At 37.1% G+C, this 21,497-nt stretch overlaps 1 protein-coding gene across 2 annotated transcripts; it reads left to right on the top strand.

Annotated features, from left to right (window-relative positions):
• The first annotated feature begins 26 nt into the window (after positions 1–26).
• Positions 27–20,772, top strand: LOC110464168 (zygotic DNA replication licensing factor mcm3-like). 2 transcript variants are annotated; one of them, XM_021519237.1, is made up of 20 exons: positions 27–180; positions 802–914; positions 1,359–1,481; positions 2,784–3,000; positions 3,869–3,943; positions 4,834–4,917; positions 5,696–5,775; positions 6,293–6,401; positions 7,051–7,181; positions 8,077–8,231; positions 8,688–8,896; positions 9,561–9,650; positions 10,619–10,703; positions 12,190–12,319; positions 13,691–13,844; positions 15,483–15,623; positions 15,803–15,912; positions 16,733–16,839; positions 17,182–17,305; positions 17,871–20,772. In XM_021519237.1, exons 1-20 carry the CDS (start codon positions 112–114, stop codon positions 18,070–18,072), a joined length of 2,508 nt encoding a protein of 835 aa, XP_021374912.1. In that variant the 5' UTR covers positions 27–111; the 3' UTR covers positions 18,073–20,772. The 2 variants fall into 2 exon arrangements, with proteins under 2 accessions (XP_021374912.1, XP_021374913.1); XM_021519238.1 differs by lacking the exons at positions 27–180; positions 802–914; positions 1,359–1,481 and adding an exon at positions 1,556–1,706.
• Positions 20,773–21,497: the final 725 nt, after the last annotated feature.

A 21,497-nucleotide genomic window follows, 5' to 3' on the forward strand; every position in this document is an offset into this window, starting at 1 on the left:
GGATTTTTTAGGGCTCTCAACTCACGTGATCACAAACGGCGGGAAATAGACAGAGAAAAGACAACAACGCGACAGAGGGAACTAAAGACAGAGAAAAAAAATCATACAAAAATGGCAACAGAAATTGATCAACGATTAATTGAGATTCAACGTGAATACCTAGACTTTCTCGACGATGGGGTGAGTTTTCAACTGATGTTAGAAAGAAAACGCATTGAAAGTTTTGCTAAAAGTAGGATAACAGTCATAACACACGTGTGTGAATATACTCCGAAGTTTGCGGTAACGTTTTCATAAAATCAGTTTTACACCCTTTGTTATCATGAAACTCATATATACAGCATTTGACTCGTATTCAGACGTTGTGATTGCTATTATGTACGATAATGGATGCGACCTAGATATAAAAGCAAACAAATCATGCTGTTGAGTATTTTTTATGTCGCTATCGTCATAATATGCGTATGCCGGTGAGGCGGTGTGGTGTAAAACTCCGCTTTCCACTGTAAGTTGTGGAACCAGGCTGGAAACCATCTTTCGTTCACATGGCAATCTATGACAGAAATTCAATGTTGTATACTTTACTAGCAAAATTTGCTCCTCCTTATTTATGTTTTATCTGCCTCTTAACATATATATATTGAGTTATATCTGATCAAGTTCTGAAAAGAGTCCTGCTATGTAAATTAATTAAGTCAAATTGAAAAAGGTGAGTATTTGACTCATAACCGACAGGTAAAATTTTAGAAATAAGGTCAACATATTATATTTTCTTGTCTAATTGTTTGTGTTATTTTTCAGGAGGACCAAGGTATTTACCAACAGAAAGTTCGGGATATGGTAACAAATAACAACATCAGACTCACAGTAAACATCAACGACCTCCGAAGAAAAAATCAAAAGAGAGCTCAATGGTAAATATAAGATTATTAAAAAGAAATTATGCCGAGAACTGATTTTGATGAACAGAATTTTGAACAATGAAATGAAGCCTCGGAAAGAAAATGAAAATAAATGATTTAAGAAATGGCAAAAATATTTGCTTATAAATGACAACATTAAGTGGGGATAGTGTATTGGTAATTGTTAAAATCTATATTATTGAGAAATGCCATCCAATTCAGTCTGGATAAATATTTTCAGTAAATGATCAAGAATGTGCTGGCATATATATAAATTACATACAGTGAAACCTCGCTATAAAGACTAAGATGAAAAAAAACGGGATCTGGTTTTGAGTTATCTGACAGACTGACACATGTTTTTTCGTGTTTTTGATGTATTATTTATTTATTAGAATGTCATGTTGTGTTAAGACCTTGTGAAATGTTTAACCTTGAAATTGTTGCTTGACACAGCTTGTTGAACGAGTCCTTCGAAGAACTTGTGGCATTCCAAAGAGCACTGAAGGAGTTTGTTGCCTCCGCAGACCCCATATACAGCAAGCAAAACGAGGAATTCTTTGTTGGCTTTGAGGGGAGGTAAGTTTAACAGAACAAGGAATTCTTTGTTGGCTTTGAGGGGAGGTAAGTTTAACAGAACGAGGAATTCTTTGTTGGCTTTGAGCGGAGGTAAGTTTAACAGAACGAGGAATTCTTTGTTGGCTTTAAGGGGAGGTCAGTTTAACAGAACGAGGAATTCTTTGTTGGCTTTGAGGGGAGGTAAGTTTAACAGAACGAGGAATTCTTTGTTGGCTTTGAGGGGAGGTAAGTTTAACAGAACGAGGAATTCTTTGTTGGCTTTAAGGGGAGGTCAGTTTAACAGAACGAGGAATTCTTTGTTGGCTTTAAGGGGAGGTCAGTTTAACAGAACGAGGAATTCTTTGTTGGCTTTAAGGGGAGGTCAGTTTAACAGAACGAGGAATTCTTTGTTGGCTTTAAGGGGAGGTCAGTTTAACAGAACGAGGAATTCTTTGTTGGCTTTAAGGGGAGGTCAGTTTAACAGAACGAGGAATTCTTTGTTGGCTTTAAGGGGAGGTCAGTTTAACAGAACGAGGAATTCTTTGTTGGCTTTAAGGGGAGGTCAGTTTAACAGAACGAGGAATTCTTTGTTGGCTTTAAGGGGAGGTCAGTTTAACAGAACGATTAATTCGTTGTTGGCTTTGAAGGGAGGTAAGTTTAAGAGAACAAGGAATTCTTTCTTGGCTTTGAGGGGAGGTAAGTTTAACAGAACGAGGAATTCTTTGTTGGCTTTGAGGGAAGGTAAGTTTAACAGAACGAGGAATTCTTTGAGGGAAGGTGAGTTTAACAGAACGAGGAATTCTTTGTTGGCTTTAAGGGGAGTTCAGTTCAGAATGAAGAATTCTTTATCAAGTTGGAAAGATGATGATATAAAAAAAAAACTTTTCAGAGAAGGTAAATGAAACAAAATGAATAATTATTGTTCGCATTTAAGAAATGTTAAGTAAACTTACCAGAATAAAGAATACTCTCATTGGCATATAAAATTTCAAAGCAGCCCCCTCATACTTTCCCCCTGGCTCCCTTGCTGGACAGGTCATTCATGCACCTACAACACACATTTTCCCATATTTCAACAAAGTTACTAAATTTCTATTCCTGCATTAACCCCTGGCAGTGTTTGCACTGAGTCTGATGTCATCATACTATAAAAGCCTAGTAGCGATTGAAGTATACATGTATACATTTCTGTAAGTGTTTTAAGTAAATTGATTGAATTGAACAACGAATACTGGTAAGAAAACCCAAATTATTTTTATTAACGAGATAATTTTTTTTAGAAGTTCAGTGTGTAATACACATGATTATGTTTTACATTACCAGTTTTGGAGCAAAGCATGTGACTCCAAGGACACTGACATCTCGTTTCCTTGGTAACATGGTTTGTGTGGAGGGCATTGTGACCAAGTGCTCGCTGATCAGACCTAAGGTAGTGAGAAGTGTCCACTACTGCCCGAACACCAAGAAAACACTGGAACGTCGCTACACCGACATGACATCGCTATCGGCTTTTCCTTCGTCGGCAGCCTACCCCACAAAGGTGAGACAGCAAAAAGTAGTGGTTTTAGTTTTCAGGTTTGGATGTCGGAGGGTAGAATTTTGAATTAAGTTAAATCCTCGTTGATGTTTTTGATGGTTTTGATGTTGACCCTTTCAACACTGTAGACTATAATGGAATCATCCAGAACTGTTTATGGAAGAGGTTGTTAAAGTTACATAGGGGTGAAAGGGTTAATGGAGCCCTGGTTAATCAAGATTCAAGTAAACAAGGGCTTTCAGTAGATCCTCGACTCTTGAAAAATTTTAAGGATTGGTCTATTTGGCATATGTTTTGATTCTTCAAATTGCAGGGAAAATTCTGTTTGACTTCTGAAATCACTAAGGTTAAGGGTCAGATGAAAGCTCTATTCCGTCTTTGCGTATTGCAGAGTTATCTTCACTTGGGAGCAGGTATTGATTGTAATGTCATTGGTTTGTGCGAGAAAATTACGTCGTTTTCTCAAAAACTGATGACGTTACTCTCACAAACAAGTGACGTAACAATCAATACCTGCTCCCAAGAGAAGATAACTCAGCAATACGCAAAGACGGAATAAACAATCTGTTGCTAGGAATCCTTGAATAAAAACTGGCAAGTAGCATATTTGTTCTATTTCAATGCAGGTCTGGCAAGTGCTTAAAATTTTGTTTACAAGTGGTTACAGCTTTTCTAACCTATTCTGCATAAAGTGCCAAAACTTTCCTGCCAATGAAAGAATGAGAACTGTTTCAGAGTTGAAACTTAATTCCAACACATTTCACTCTCAAATTTGCATTTATTCATATTAACAAACTCAACATCTGATGCTTATGCTGAAATTAAAAAAACCCACCATACTGTAACAATTGTGATGATATTTATAAATCAGGATGAAGATGGAAACCTGCTGGAGACTGAATATGGCCTGTCCGTTTACAAGGATCACCAGTCGTTTAGTATGCAGGTACGTATATATGGGTCGTCTGTAGACAGATATACCTGGAGCATACAAGAAGCTTGATTTAACGTCAAATAGGGTGAATAATAAACATAAGCTCTCTGGAGCTTGTATCTTGACAAAGATGATAAATATAAATAATGGTTAATATCATGCAAGTTAAGACAAACACAATACATAAAATCAATCTGATCAAAATCATATGTTACATGGCTTTGTTATATTTGTACTACGCCTGAACATCTGAGTGTGCCGCGGTCAGGGTCACGTTCAGGGGACCGAACTTTTGCCAGCGCACCTCTGATTGGTTCATCTAAAGGTCACTTGAATGTGACCCTGATCGCGGCACATTCGGATGTTCAGGCGGAGCCATGTAACAGATGATTTTAATCAGATTGACATAAAATAAAACAAATATCACATGAGCATATATAATTATAAATCATCATGTGGTGCATCAAGTTTCCAAGGGTTGGGGAGCCCCCTACCAGCGAGGTCTGCCTAATGTGCACATCATAGTAGTTTAAGGAAGTTATAAAGATAAAAAAAATATCATATTCAGTACTTTAAAGTTAAAAGACTGGAATAGTATGTTTAAAATTTAACAGAATCGAAATTGAGAAAAAATCATGTATCACGTATTTTGTGAAATATAACTAGGTCTAGTACTGGTATAGATTGTGGCTAGATTTGAAAGCACTGAATTTCTTGAAAATACCAAAAAAAATGTTAAAAAGTAGCACATTATTTATCACGGATTTCAGGTTTATATTGAAGCATGAATGTTAAATGTAACAGAAACGGATTTTATCCGATGATATTTACTGGCATTCAAATGAAGCAAAACCACTTCTGTGAAGTCTAAAAGTGAAGATTATATATGTGTTGTATTATAGGAAATGCCAGAGAAAGCACCTGCAGGACAACTGCCAAGATCGGTGGATATTGTTGCCGACAATGACCTGGTAGACAGTTGTAAGGTGAGTAGTACAGTGTTTTATTTCTTACTTGGTTTTACTTTCTACCATATTTACATATAATGACAGTTGGATTCACTGGTGTTGATTACATTTTGTTTATTTCACCTTTCGTCGAAAATTTCAATGGGCGTTTTATGGTAAAGCACTTGCTTCCGTCCATCCTTCTGTCCGGTAGAGTTTAGGTGCAAGTTTCTTCAGTGGTATTGTCCTAATTTTTGGCATGGATGTTGTTCATGTGGGGTCTAACAAGGACAATATGGATTTAATTTAACAACAAAAAAATATTGGATAGGGTCAGATGGGCGTATTATTATGCATCCATTTGCGGTGCTCTTGTTTACAGAAAATGATTGATCAAAGATATAGTCGTGCCGTTAAAAACAGTCCAATTCTTAGTTCCAGTTTTATCAGAGGTACGGAGAACCTTTTTAAGAGACTAAAGTGAATGGCTTAAAACATCATGCAAAAGTGAATATTAATTCTTTAGATCAGTACACTGGTTGATCTGATCATTTTTTTCTGTGACAAACTTGCTTTTGAAAAATAGGTTGAACCAGGATATGACTAACACAAAATAAGGATTAATTTTTAACAGAAACAAGACACACCTTTTCCGTAAACTACTGGTATGTTTTCTATATACCACTGTTTTAGATAACCCCTCATAATTTTTTTGACAAATTTTGACATCCAATATTCAGAGAAAAAATCTGCAATAAAGCCTTCCCTCTTTACATGACAAAATGTTTTTAAGTTACATTATTACCTCCCTTTGCAGCCTGGTGACAGAATACAGGTAATCGGAATGTATAGATGCTTACCCGGAAAAAAGAATGGCTTCACCACAGGAACATTCAGGTAATGACACTACAGGATTCTTCAGGTCATTAAGTAAGGTACAAACTGGTATGGGTACTAGTTGTCTATAATTCTAAAGTAGATATTGAGTTGAAATTAAAAAACAAAAATGCAATGTTTTTGAATATATTTCTAGATGAGTTGTCACTCCGGGCTCTTTGAATTTATTATTGCTCATTGTGGCCAAATATTAAACAAGATAGCTGTGTGAGTGTGATTGGGATGTAGGGTATATTGGAGTACCCTTTTGTACATTAATGGCATAATTGTTGATGGCACTCAAAAGCAATCCTGCAGCCTGTTTGTAAAAAAAAGTGGTTTGTTTATCATTTGTATACGTGGGCACTTTAGTTAAAGTTGAGTGTGTATCAGCTATAACTTCGTCAGTGCATCAGTCTGACTCTGTGGTCATTGGTCAAGGTTAAATGGTCAAATGTCACACTAAACACTCATCTATGCGAGCCCTTGGTCATTTTGTTATATATAAATCTTTTATATATATGAACTTTGTTTTCAGGACAATAATGATCGCCAACAATGTCCAGCTGCTGAGTAAGGAAATGGCACCCATGTTTTCTGCAGATGATGTAGCCAAGATCAAGAGATTCAGCCGACAGAAAAACACAGTATGTATGTTGGTAGAAAACATCCCTTTTCAGCAATGTGGCAGTTAACTGCAATCTCACAGAAAGAAACATTAAGTTTTCTTTTTGGGGCAATATCAATCTGACCAAAAGAAAAACTAGCACCTTTGCAAATAAATATAAAATTGCTGATGTTTTATTGTTCAATCCTTAAGTCTTCGAAACTGTAACTTAAAGCTGACAGTGCAAGTTAAAAAGCTTTCTATTGAGATTTAAAAAAAACCTTTTTATTTTTTTATTTCTGGTTTTGAGATCTTCCCCAGTGACTATCTCTTATAGCTATCGTTTCTAAGTAAGTGTCGACTTTTTAGTTTGTCCTTGCTAAGAAACAAGTATGGGTCTCGCTGGGTATACAAAGTGCACTTGTTACCAAGAAAATACATTGTAAAATGTCAGCGCTTCCTTAGATATGACAGCCGTAAGAGATTGTCACTGGGGGAAATCTCCTAACTAGGAAAAAATAAAATTTCAATTTCAATTTAGAACTTTTTAACTTGTACTGTCAGCTTTAATGATCATACAAATTCTTATTCAAGTATCATCTGTTTTGTTGGCTTGACAAAAGAAATTAAAAAACATTTAAACAGAAAAGATGTTTTCAAATTAACGTATCCGTGATTGTTTGTTACAGGATGTGTTTGAGGTTCTTGGTCGATCCTTAGCGCCCTCTATTCATGGTCATGATTTCATCAAAAAGGCGGTCTTGTGTATGTTGCTGGGTGGAAATGAGAAAGTATTGGCAAACGGCACACGTATCAGGGGGTAAGTCCTGACTAATGTGTACCCCATCAGTGTGATGGCCAACACAGAAGTAGATTTATTTTGTGTCTTCACTTGGTAGGTCAACCTTTGAAGCATCTTTAATACTCCAGGGGATACGCTCACTCTCCTTCTCTGGAATATGTCAAAGCAAAATTGAAGGCACACGCTAGCTATTTGAATTGGTCTCGCTAGCTATTTGAATTGGTCTCGCTAGCTATTTGAATTGGTCTCGATTGGTCTCGGGGTAAAAGAGCCTTACCAATCGCTAGGCTGTCCTTTGAAGATTACAGAGGAGCGAAACTTGACTTCAAAGCCAGTCGACTTAACTCTAACCAGATCAAAAGATTCTTTTGATGTACATCAAATGATCAAACTAGTCTTTGTGGTTCGTCCACGAAGTGGTGCACACCGAGCTTTGGATTTTGTCATAATATATACCAGAGATGCAGAGAGCGAAAGTGAGCATAACCCCTGGAGTATCGAGAATGCCTATGCAGTAGAGCTACAACTGATTCTGTTTGAAGTTTGTTCTCGCTATATCTCAAGTACTGGATGGATCTTTCTGAAATTTCATATGTACTTACAGCACCTATCATGGAGTGCTATATCTTTACTTCATACCAATTATTTTAAACATATTCAGGTGAGCAATACAGGCCCTCTGGGCCTCTTGTAAAGGAGAGTGATCTTGACTTTACCAATGCTTCTTTGAAAATTGCCTTAAACAGTTTAGGGTAGGCACAAAAAAATAGAGTAGGTAGGGTTACCGGAAACACCAAATATTTTTTATTTGGCCTGAATGGAATGTGCACATGGACTAGTACGAATTGGAAACTACTGCCCTAATTGACTAGTCATAATCAGAACTAATTTCTAGCCCTGCTTCTGATTGTAGAGACATAAATATCCTACTGATCGGAGATCCCTCAGTTGCAAAATCTCAGATGCTGCGGTATGTTTTGCATACGGCACCAAGGGCCATCCCCACTACAGGTCGAGGATCGACAGGTGTTGGTCTCACAGCTGCTGTCACTACAGATCAGGAGTCCGGTAAGCAAGAACCATAGCAATGATAACACTTTCTAGATAAACCAGAACTCTCTGTAATATTGAAAAAGTTGAGAATTCTGCAGATTGTCAAAGTCCTGATTGAAACTGACTAGCAGGATTTATAATATATTTGGTATGCTATTTCAAAACAAACACATTGTAACAATATCTTAAAAATCAAACAACAATATATTCAATATTCATTTGTGAAAACAAAACTTTGGCAATATACTGCAGTAATGTGTGTATCACAATGTATTGCAGATTCCAAATTTAAAAAGTTCTGAGAGTTCTGAGTTCCATACTATATTGAATGCTGAAAGGACTGACCTTTAAGAATTATTAATACCAAGAAAAAATTTGAACTGATTGGAAAAAATGTTCTGTGTATGTTAACTGAAATGGATCATGGCTTAGCCAATGTTAATTTCAGTACATATTGAAAACCCATTTTAGGTGAGCGACGACTGGAGGCAGGTGCTATGGTCTTGGCAGATAGAGGTGTGGTGTGTATTGATGAGTTTGACAAGATGTCTGACATGGATCGAACCGCCATCCACGAGGTGATGGAACAGGGCCGTGTGACGATTGCCAAGGCGGGCATCCACGCTAAACTCAATGCCAGGTGTAGTGTCCTGGCCGCCGCTAACCCGGTGTATGGCAGGGTAGGTTAATCTGTCGGTCATTGTGTACAACATTTCTTCGTACTTTATAGATGTGACGTGTATGGTGGAAAGATAAATAATTACCTCCCTTGTCATTGTTTACATCGTGTTTCGTACATCATGAATTTATAATCGAGTCTGTTGGGAAGATGATTAGCTACTAGGGCTCCAATGATATGCATACCTCACTATACGATACATATCACAATACAAATATCTGCATAAAAGGTCAACTTCATAATGATAGAGTGCAAAATTTTTATCAAGTTTTTTCATAGACTTCAATAGGAAATACTATCGAAACACAGTTTTTTATATGGGTATGACGCACAGTAGACCGCATCTTTACTGAAGGATTAAGAAATATGTAAGTTCACTTTTTTACAGTTTGATGAAAATTAATTGATAATTTAAGTACTGTTTGTGTATCATGATGCAGACAAACGAAACAGTTTGACACGAAAATATCACAATAACATATGATACAATATCATTGCAGCCCTAGTAGCTACCTCCCCTGCCATTCTCTAAAGAACAAATATTGTACACTAGCAAAATTCAGTCCTTCATAGACATTCAACAATTCTGACATTGATCTATAGGAATTATAAATCGGTTGAATTCACAACATGACGAGTACAGGAATGGTTGTTTTGTGTTACAGTATGATCAATACAAGACGCCAATGGAAAACATCGGGCTCCAGGACTCGCTGCTTTCTCGTTTTGATCTTCTATTTATTGTACTCGACAAGGTGAGTAAGGTCTTTATCTCAGTATCCAAAAAAAGAATCTTTTTGAAATTTGACATAGTGATATTTAGATGGGTTTGACATAGTGATATTTAGATGGGTTTGACAGTGATATTTAGATAGGTTTGACATCGTGATATTTAGATGGGTTTGACAGTGATATTTAGATGGGTTTGACAGTGATATTTAGATAGTTTGACATAGTGATATTTAGATGGGTTTGGCATAGTGATATTTAGATGGGTTTGACATAGTGATATTTAGATAGGTTTGTCATAGTGATATTTAGATGGGTTTGACATAGTGATATTTAGATTGGTTTGACAGTGATATTTAGATAGGTTTGACATAGTGATATTTAGATGGGTTTGACATAGTGATATTTAGATGGGTTTGACATAGTGATATTTAGATGGGTTTGACATAGTGATATTTAGATGGGTTTGACATAGTGATATTTAGATGGGTTTGACATAGTGATATTTAGATGGGTTTGACATAGTGATATTTAGATGGGTTTGACATAGTGATATTTAGATGGGTTTGACATAGTGATATTTAGATGGGTTTGACATAGTGATATTTAGATGGGTTTGACATAGTGATATTAAGATGGGTTTAAAAGTTTTTAATGTCAAGTTCACAGTTACAAAAATATTAGACAAGTTGTTTGAAATACAGTAGGTAGAAGTCAATTTCGTTGCAAGTGATCTCTGCGTTTTGTATTTTACCCTGAGATAAGTTGTTCCTTTTGCTTGATGTTGTTTCGTTCATTTTTACCTGTAATTTATGCTAGAGTTTCTCCTTCAAAAATTCATCTCTTAATTTAAAATTATGAGAGTCTAGTGTCTATAATTAACAAGCATCCATGAAATAGAGCTTCCTTTGTTTCTTGGTGCGAGTATCTTTGGTATGGAGTTGTACATTAGAATAAGTTACCTAGCACCCTAAACCTTCCTGTTTATTTACAGATGGACCCAGAGTTTGATAGATCTATCGCTGAACACGTCCTGAGAATGCACCGCTACAGAATGGCAGGAGAACAAGACGGAGATGGTAAGGTCACCTGTATACTGTGTAGGGCTAGACAATGAGGGTAGGCTGATAGTCTGAGACTAGAGATATCTCTAGCTGGACTACTGCAGGGCTAGACAATGAGGGTAGGCTGATAGTCTGAGACTAGAGATATATCTAGCTGGACTACTACAGGGCTAGACAATGAGGGTAGGCTGATAGTCTGAGACTAGAGATATCTCTAGCTGGACTACTGCAGGGCTAGACAATGAGGGTAGAATGATGGTTTGAGACTAGAGATATCTCTAGCTGGACTACTGCAGGGCTAGACAATGAGGGTAGAACGATGGTCTGAGACCAGTGAAATCACTAGCTGGACTACTGCAGGGCTAGACATTGAGGGTAGAACGATGGTCTGAGACTAGAGATATCTCTAGCTGGACTACTGCAGGGCTAGACATTAAGGGTAGACCAATTGTCTAAGACTAGAGATATCTCTAGCTGGACTACTGCAGGGCTAGACTATAATGGTAGCTGATAGTCTGAGACCAGTGAAATCACTAGCTTGACTAGTGGTTTTAAAAAATGGCAGCACAGTTGTCTAGTCAAAATTAGATGTTGAATTACATTGGTTAGTGGAATTTGCACAAGTGGTAACTTCTGTCCCAATTGACTAGTGGTATTTAAAATTACTGTCATGTGTAATGGTATCAGAGTTGTGAGTTTGTGTTGTTATCTGTAATGAAAAGGAGTTTAATTTTGTACGTATGCATAATCGGGCTGGGAGGTGCTTGTCAATTTATTAAGCAACGAGTTCCCCTTCCTTAGTATAAACCCCGCCACTGGTGATGTTAGTTTAGATGCTTGTCAGTCTGTAGACACAGTTTTACCCATCAGTTTCCATGACAGCAACCATTGTAATTATAGACTTTGTAGTTGTGCATGCTTATTCAGAAGAATACCGTCCCCATGACTGCTCTTGTGTACTGGACCTTTTTTTTTAGGCAACTAGTCACAAATGGGGTTTCATTCTGTAATTTTGAAACCTTTTCAGGTTGATCTCCATCATATGTAGTTTGTGTATATCTGTCACTCTCAAAAGATTTTCAGGGAGGACATGTTTATGTTATAACAAGTTATAGTCGTAGTCTCCTCAGGAATTTTGATTTCAGTTGACTTAACTTCTGTATAACATGAAATGTTCGTGGATCCTTTCCTTCGTGGTTTGACGCCATTAAGATAGTTTGCTGGTACAAACTTTCGTGGTTATCCTTTATTAACAAGCAGTAGACACCTGTATCATTCAAATTCAATGTTTTTATGTTTGTGGTTCCATATAGCAACCACGAAAACCATGAATGTTTATATACGACGAACATTTCATGTTATACAGTACATATGTATTTACATTGTGTTGGTACATCATACATTTCACAGTTATTAATCAGCATCAGTTCCATAAAGATTTGACTAAAAGTTTCATAATTTGCTGTAAGTTTCCTAATTATAAGTCGATATTTATTCACAGCGTTACCCCTGGGAAGCTCTCTCAACCTTCTGGCTACAACAGATCCAGACCTGGATCGTGATGAAGAACAGGAAACGCCCATTTTTGAAAAGCATGACAAAATGCTTCATGGAGCTAACAAGGGAAAAAGGTGAAGGCAAAATTAATTCATAAAAAACAAAACCTACCCCAAGTCTATGGTCAGTGTTTGAACTTGAGTGCTGGTGGGTTGAGGTTCAAATCTAACAAGTGCTGACGAACCCATGTGAAAATTGAAAGCTGCTAGTTAGCTCACCTGGTCCAGTAGGAGAAATAGAGGTAAAATCGTTAAAATCCTTCTTTGACCATTGGGATTAAGGAATTTTATCCTTATTAAGTCTGGATCATCCTTGGGCCAAGGGGTCTCAATTTTGTATAATTGATGGTTATGACCCCCCTAGGGGCATAGAAGTGGGGCTCTGTTTGAAGTTTGTTCTCGCTATATCTCAAGTACTGGATGGATCTTTCTGAAATTTCATATGTACTTACAGCACCTAGCTACCATGGAGTGCTATATCTTTACTTCATACCAATTATTTAAAACATATTCAGGTGAGCGATACACGCCCTCTGAGCCTCTTGTTTTAAGTTGGTCTTCACATCTTATTGATGAAATTAAAACACACCAAGAACTTTGGGCTTGTAAATATATATATGAAAAGGAGATTTGAGCTGTTCCCTAACGCTTTTATGTCAGAAGTGGTGAAAGTCCCAGAGAGCTACTGGTGCTCAAACACTGTTTCTTATCTTGTCTACAGAGGTGAAAGTCCCAGAGAGCTACTGGTGCTCAAACGCTGTTTCTTATCTTGTATACAGAGTTGAAAGTCCCAGAGAACTACTGGTGCTCAAACACTGTTTCTTATCTTGTAGTGAAAGTCCCAGAGAGCTACTTGTGCTCAAACACTGTTTCTTATCTTGTATACAGAGGTGAAAGTCCCGGGGAGCTACTGGTGCTCAAACACTGTTTCTCATCTTGTATACAGTATACATGTACCTCATATTTATTGGTATTTATAAATATATATATAGACATGTAGATACTATAAACATATTTTATTATTACATCAGGCTTACTGATGGTCATCAGTTTTAATATACAAGTATTCTTTGTATCCATCACAAAGAGATGAAGGACAAAAGTTTTAATAAAATTGTCATCTCAAGGTGGAGAGTCTCAGCACAGGAAATGTGTCACACTGAAGGAGAGTTTCAAAGTGATTGGAATTCTAGTAACTTGCACAGTTACCATTGGAAAGTGTTATGTATGACGGGAAGATACATTAATTATCATTTCCTTTTTCACATAAACACTCTTGTCACTTAGATTTGAACCCCGAAACCTCTTGATTATGAAGCAGTGAGTAGTTGCTGGGACTAATTTCAAAATGTTCCGACTCCATAAAACTCCTGCTACCTTAAAATAAAGGTAGGAATTATTCCTTCGGGCTATTGCTGATGTTTGGGAATAACCTTTTCTTTCTAGCCACCGTATTGTGAGCATGCAGTTCATGAGGAAGTACATCCATGTAGCAAAGGCACTGAAGCCAAGCCTGACACGAGAGGCTGCTGAGGTTCTCTCAGACGAATATGCCAAGCTCCGTAACCAAGACAACTTCCAAAATGACAGCGTTGCTAGGGTATGTATATTTCAGTAATTCTCAGTATGCCCCATATAATGAAACTTAATGTTTTATTCTTGGTGATAAAGTATGAACTTATTTTTGAGTTGACTATACTTATAAATGTTCATCAACATAGATCTATGTATTAACGATTGCTAGAGAGAGCGTTAAAAGCTTGTCGTTTCAGTCAGTACATCTTTGTTATATTTTGTTAAGCTTCATTACTCTTAATACAAGGAGACGAACGATCGACAGATTACATAAGGATACGTACTACACAATATAGATCAATACTGTACTTTCCTGATATGTTTTCCACTTCATTGATTAGGGCAGTCACAATATATCGGAAAACTGGTATATTGCAGTATCACAGTATTTTTCAAAAGCATATTTTTATATACTGCTTGGTGTTTTAACTTTGCAAATTACTACAAATTCTAACAGATATACTAATAAGCATAAAGCAGGTTTTAAATAGTTCCAATTTTGTTATCAATGGTTGGTTCGCCAAAAATCTTGAATCTATGTAATCCATATTATATCCATATTATATATGATTAAGTTTGATAACATTCTGACAACCACTTATTATAAAATTGAGCAAATCCTTCCTATGACAAGATATTGGGATACATGCAATATATTCATTCTTTATCACATAATGTACTGTGTTATCCAGTGAATATACCCATGTCATATATTTTTACCTATAAACCATGTAATATGATCTATCAGCCATGTGATTGGTTGTTAAATTCAATTGTTTCAATTGTGACGTCATGCCTAGGACAAGTACATGACGTCACAGACTTATGCACTGGAGTCAAAATGGGGGCTTTTTGAATTTCAAGGTTGCATGAAAATTGTCGTTTTACAGAAATAAATGCTACAAATCTTGATTATGTGATAAAAAGGATCTTGCACTGATTATTATGTCATATGGAATTTGTGAAACTCGTAACAGAGGCTCGCTAAATTGAAAATTTCTTAGACTTGTCTCATAGATCTCAAATGAAATGGAAACTTGTGTAAGATCCTATATGTATTGCAATATATCGTGATTACTGATACACGCTTGGCGTATTGTGACATCCCTTACATTGACATATGCTAGACTTTTCATTCAGCTTCATTGACCTGAAAGTGGGAACAGGGGCATGTGTTTATTATATCTAGTTAATTTCACCAATAAGTTGTTAAAGGCCTAAGAACACACATACTGTAAATTGAGTAATGTATGGAACAACGTTACTTGTTTATTCCCATATCAGTCTACAACATCCCTGAGCAGAAACTATTTCACATTTCATAGAGTCAAAACCTGGAACAACCTTCTGCAGGACGTTGTACCTGCTCCAAATATCAATACTTTTAAGAACAGAATAGATAAACTTTGGCAGAATGAAGAACTTTATTACAATTATAGGGCAAATTTAAATAACAATGATCTTTGACGTTATATTATACAATTGTTTAATTTTTGAGTCCAGTGTAGAGTAGCTCTATCGGCTCCTGTATTGGAAACTAACTTCAACATTAACTAAACTTTAATGTTAATAATGTAGTCAGGCTTTGTACTTAAGATTACACAGATGAAAATGGAGATTTAATTTGTTCAATAATTATGGTAAACTTGTTGACCTGAAACAGACCCAGCCTGTAACAGCCCGAGCCTTGGAGACGATGATCCGTCTGTCGACCGCCCACGCGAAGGCACGCCTATCAAAGACGGTAGATCTGGAGGATGCCCAGGCCTGTGTGGAGCTTGTACATTATGCATACTTCAAGAAGGTATATACATAACGGCCGGTCAACGCGAATGTCAATGTACAGGACCAAACAGAAATATAATGAATAAGAAAAGTAGGAAAGAAAATAGTGAAATATAAAAATACTTAACCTTAGTCCGATTTTACGATTAAGTGAATATGATCAGGAATATAAGACTTGAATATTGATTAATACAACAGGTGCTGGAGAAGACGAAAAAAAAGAGACAGAAGAGTGACGATGCCGATGACAGCAGTCAGGATGAGGCTGCAGATGAAGTTGACGGAGAAGTACCCGCCAAGAAAAAACAGTACGTCGCCCAGTTCCGATTTCTATTCCAACAAAATTGAGGTTCTTGTATACCGCTTTATCACAACCTTGTTCGTAGGTTGTCTCAAAGCGGTTCACAAATAATCATCCGTGGTTATAGGGCCTTTGCAACCAGCCAATATCTTCTTCAACTCCCTGGGGAGCATACAGCCAGTGCTGCCATTTCGGCACTCACAGCTAACATTCAGCAATTCTAGCACTGCCCAACCAAGAACTCATTTACAGCTGAGTAGACTGGAACAAGCGGAGTAAAGTATCCAGCTCAAAGATACACCACAGTGGTGCCGTGGTGACTTGAACCCGCAACCCTTCGGTCACGAGCCTTGCGTCATACCACTAGACTACCGTGTCTCGTGTGGTTTGGTTAATTTGGTTTAACATCCTATTAGCAGTTAAGGTCATCTAAGGATGGGCCTTTGTTCGTGTTGTGTATATCAGTTTGCGGTATGTTGGTGTATTTGCTTCTTTGCAATAGTGCAGATCTGATGCTGACTTCAGAGCACTACCTGACTGAAACATTATGCAGAATGGATGCAGCACAGTTTTCATACTTGCATGGTATTAGAGTTCTTGTACCACCAAAATAAATTGGGTGAAAGACTTCTTAGAGCCATGAATTGGTTAGGTGTTATCATTACAACCATGTTAATATGTAATTTCAGAGCAAAGAAAGCCCCCTAAAATTTACCTTGTTCTAAGACGGGAATCCACATCAGTATAGAAACTGTTGATATTTTCTGTTAAATATCCCTACACCGTGAAACGACATTGATATTGATAGTGCCATTGATATTTTGTAGGAGGAAGACGAAGGAGATGTCGGCCAAGCGTCCCGTCAGGCAGGAGGGGGATGAGGGTTACGACCCTTACGACTTTGACGAAAGTGAGGCTACTGCCAGTGAAGATGGTATGTCGATTATAAACAAACCTATTATTAGGATATATCAAACTGTAAGTGTTAAGCCGATGGCAAAGAACACCATTATAAAGAATTTATAAATTAAAAGTCTTGACTCACAAAAGGGGATCTTTTGATATTTTTATTAAGCCTGGCATGAGATGTGGATTCGTATATTGCTTTTCATTCATGGTCTAGTTCTGTCCATCCAGCACTCTGTAAATGAAGTCGGGAGAATTTGCCGTGTGCGTCGGTCCCAATTTCAGGAACATGTCTTAACCTGTGTTTAATGTATGGTTTGTAAGAAAGAAAGTTTGGATAAAGATTCACTGTTATCATGTTATTCTTTAGATTCAGAAATGGTTGAGAGAAAGCCGAGAAAGAAACGAACGAAATCTCAGGACGGTGATGCTGCCATGGATACAGAGTCCTCCCAACCGTCGTCACAGAAAGCTGATAAGGTGGATGATAAAAGGTAGGTATCGTCACTAAGCTGATACGTTGTATTGGGTTTTATGCAGCATTTAGACGTAGTATAGAGGTACTGCAAGGAGGTGAATTCTGTAACAGAAAGCCAAGGGTGTGGAGTAGATGTATGCTATCCTGATCTAAACCCTATTGATTTAACCCATTCACACCTAAAGTCACATTTAACCTTGCCAAATCAAAGACTGGGCAAGTCAATTTTAAAAATGCAGGGGCGAATAGGTTAACGATAATTGTGATACACAGCAGCGTAGCGGTACAATTTAAAGGTTTTACGCAGAATAACTATCTGATGATCTAAGTTCCGTTACCCTTGTTTATGAGGCTGGCAATAAAATAGCTAACTGTAAGCCTTCGATTCTGGCATGAGAAAATCATAGGGAGTAGAAAACGGGTGTTTTGAAAGTGTTCGTAGGACACAGAAAATGTATGTACCAATCCCTAGAGGCAACACAGGTACCTATCCCCTGGGACAACATGTATGATTTCCATCTAATTCCTAATAACAATGTCTCTATCATTCCTTAAATTAATTGTGTACCTTTTCTATTCAGGATGAAGACTTTCCGAGCAGCATTATTTAATTTGTTCAAAGCTGAGCATGCCCAGTCCGTGTCCTTGGACAAGGTCAAAGCACACATGGCCAAGGAGTTTACAGAGGGTGACTTTTCAGAGGACAATGTGTTTACCGCTCTAGAACAAATGATGGACGCCAACCAGGTGATGCTGGCTGATGATGTAGTTTTCCTTATTTAGTGCCTTCGTTCAGTGATATTGTTCCTTATTTGGAGTGTGTATCATCAGTGATCTTTGAGTGTTCATTCAGAAACAATACACTAAAACATAGACTATAAGTGATGTGTTCCTTAATTTGAATTTACGTTCAATGAAGATGTGTTCTGAATTTGTATTTACCCTTGGCAGGTAACTTTCAGGGGTATCCATTTGTTGACGCGGAGAAATCTCGTTTTCATTTTGAGCGTAAAATCGCCAATGTTGTGTTCTTGATTTTGAGCGTACATTGGGAGATATGCATAGTAGTTTCAAACAATCGGAGATGTTGAATTTTGACCGCAGTCATAGATGTCGTTCTTCTGATTCACAATGTACATGTATGCATGTTATGTCAGTCATTTAAGAGAGCAGAACTATTCATGTTGATCCAGTTTTGGATTGTGCCATCAAAGATATATATTTTTAAGCTGAAAGTGAAGATGACAGAATATTTCATTCAAGAATATCATATAGTGCTGTTTAAACATTGGTTTGGAGATTATGATACCATAGATTTGAAGTTGAACACCACAATCTAGTATTTATTATCGACCAATAGTGATTCATTTGGCTACTCTTTTAAAAGTGGTATTCACTGATATCCGAGTATCTGTTGCTATGAAATGATCGATAAACTGTAATATTATCATCAACTAATGTAGGACAAATCATTCACCGTTAATCCAATGTGTAAAATTGTAAATATTTCACATATGTGCAATGCCTGTACAAATATTATAAGTTTTGATATTGTTTTGCTCACAGGAGAGAATCAGGATGTCAATTTAAACATGTTCTGCAGTGAATGTGCTACTTGTCTTTTAGAGCTGTCACGATACACTTTACCCACGATTCGATACGTTTCTTGATATTTGTACCACGATTCGATACACCTTTATGTTAAAATATAAAAAAAATGACATATATAAGCCGTCGATACACGGAAACCCGAACTGTTTCCACACTTTTGATTTGAAGCTTGCCAGCGTGTCACAAATTTTCATTTCTTTACCACGGTCCGCCATTTTGTTATGAATGCTTTGTGAAAATTGCATCCTCGCAGCCGATTGGTTGAGGGTTTAAAGATCAGCCAATGAAATTGAACATCTCAGACGTTTTGGCTGAAGCGGCATACACTAATATTCAGATCGTGACGTATCGAAAATCTGGAAAAATATATCTTGAATCGAATCGAACATAAGTGCATCGCGGTGAATCGTGACACCTCTATTGTCTTTCCTGATGTTGCAAGTTGTAAAATAGTATTTGACTCGATTATGCACTGTAATTTGTGTGAGCTTTTTGTAAATATTTGTAATATAGTTTACACATGTCCTGTAGAAATACAGTGTACTACATTGCATGAACATTGCCTGATATATTGAACCAGGCAGTATTGACACTGCTGTTCGGATGTAAAAATAAGGTCAAAGTGTTGGTATATCTAGATAAAATGAACTGCCTGGTAAGACATTAGTGTCTCTAGAATTCCTTCTAAGATTTGCTTTCTATGGAAATTAACTTTGAAAGTAAGATCTAGTAGAACATAAATGAAGAAATCTATTATACATGTTCTCCCACACTAGAACTGTCTGAGAGGAGGGGGAAATCATGTTTAATTCCAAATAGATCAAGTTCATTTGACATTCTGGGTCCAGTTCACAGCCTTATCATAGATGAACCACAACTTGTCACTAAATTTATGCCTTGTACATTTATGTTTAGAAAAAAATAAAACAACATCAAAATTCTTATTTAAGATTATTTAATATATTGATTTATTTATAAGGCTTTTCCAGGGAACATTTCTTTTGCTCCTGGACTCCAGATTTCAGAACTTGCGTAAATGTGAAAAACTGGAAGGTTCAAATCCAGCCATGGAGGCAATATATTTTGGGAGTCTGGGGCCGGGTGAATATTTTTACTGGAAAAGCCTTTTTAAGGATTATAAGATAATAATATATTGATTTGGAATTTTATAATGACTCATTAAGCATACCAGGCATAGATAAACCAGGCCAAGATCTTTGTAAATTCAGTCCTGTATCCTTGTACAGAGGGTACGAACCAGGCCCAGATCTTTGTAAGTTGAGTCATGTATGCTTGTACAGGGTGGTACGAAACAGGCCCAGATCTTTGTAAGTTGAGTCATGTATGCTTGTACAGTGTGGTACGAAACAGGCCCAGATCTTTGTAAATGCAGTCCTGTATGCTTGTACAGGGGGTACGACCCAGGCCCAGATCTATGTAAGTTGAGTCCTGTATGCTTGTACAGGGTGGTACGAACCAGGCCCAGATCTTTGTAATTTGAGTCCTGTATCCTTGTACAGGGTGGTACGAACCAGGCCCAGATCTTTGTAAGTTGAGTCCTGTATGCTTGTACAGGGTGGTACGAACCAGGCCCAGAACTTTGTAAATTGAGTCCTGTATACTTGTACAGGGGGTAAGGAATTAGACTCGCGAATGCATGCATGGCACATCAAATATAATGCCATGGCTATGTACTGGCCATGGCAGGAGATTGTGAAATGTTGACCTGCCAATATTCAGCGTGAAATGTTGACCTGCCAATATTCAGCGTGAAACGTTGACCTGTCAATATTCAGCTATGTATAAGGCAAGAAGTAAAGTTTAAATTGTATATAATTAGATGTCTCATGTCTAATAAACTTAAAAACTAAATTTCATAGTCCATTGCATTTTGATCATTGTGGTGTTCTTACTGAACCTAGAGTCATCTGAGCTAACCTTAACCTTGTAGTCAGACCGACATTATTATAGCATAAAAGGACAGATGTAGGGCTGATTATTGTGGTCCGAAAACTATAACTTGATCATGAAAATTGTATTGTATTACAATAATTTCAAACTAAAAAACCTTGAAAAGTCATCTACACCTGTTCAGATTGGATATTTTGGAGAAAAACTGAGAGAATACCATACAGTGTACAATGCCAGTGGGATGTTGTGTACCAATATTCTCCAATATTTAAACAACTTCTTCTAAATAACCAAAAGGCCCAGTGTGATATTTGGCCAGCAGCATGCTGGGAAGAAGGGATGCCAAGTTTTTCTTTATATGAATGACATTGACTCATTTTCAAGGTCACTGGTTTCCAATGTTAAAAGATTTTTAGGTCACCATGACCTATGATTGCTACCTGTCTTCGTCTAGTCGTCGTGCGCTAATTTTTTTATCTTGTCTAAATGAATTTCGATCAATTTTTCTATGCTGCTTATAATTATATCAAAAAGATCTCCGGACAAGTTGAAAATGGGTCGGATCAGACAGTAACTGGCAGAGTTATGGGACTTTGAAATTTAGAATTTTTGCCAATCAGAGAATACTAGATAGCCGATCCTGGCCTCTGAATTGCTGAGACCAGACATTTTTTGACTTTTCAAAA

The sequence above is a fragment of the Mizuhopecten yessoensis genome, unplaced genomic scaffold, assembly GCF_002113885.1.
Source record: "Mizuhopecten yessoensis strain PY_sf001 unplaced genomic scaffold, ASM211388v2 scaffold10969, whole genome shotgun sequence".
Lineage (NCBI taxonomy): Eukaryota > Metazoa > Mollusca > Bivalvia > Pectinida > Pectinidae > Mizuhopecten > Mizuhopecten yessoensis.

What these genes read in the sequence shown, in the direction of transcription:
- LOC110464168 (XM_021519237.1), top strand. Translation starts at nt 112, where the DNA reads ATGGCAACAGAAATTGATCAACGATTAATTGAGATTCAACGTGAATAC. An exon ending in CTAACCCGGTGTATGGCAGG is followed by an intron (nt 8,897 to 9,560) that starts GTAGGTTAATCT and finishes TTTGTGTTACAG; the next exon opens with TATGATCAATACAAGACGCC. An exon ending in AAAATGACAGCGTTGCTAGG is followed by an intron (nt 13,845 to 15,482) that starts GTATGTATATTT and finishes GACCTGAAACAG; the next exon opens with ACCCAGCCTGTAACAGCCCG.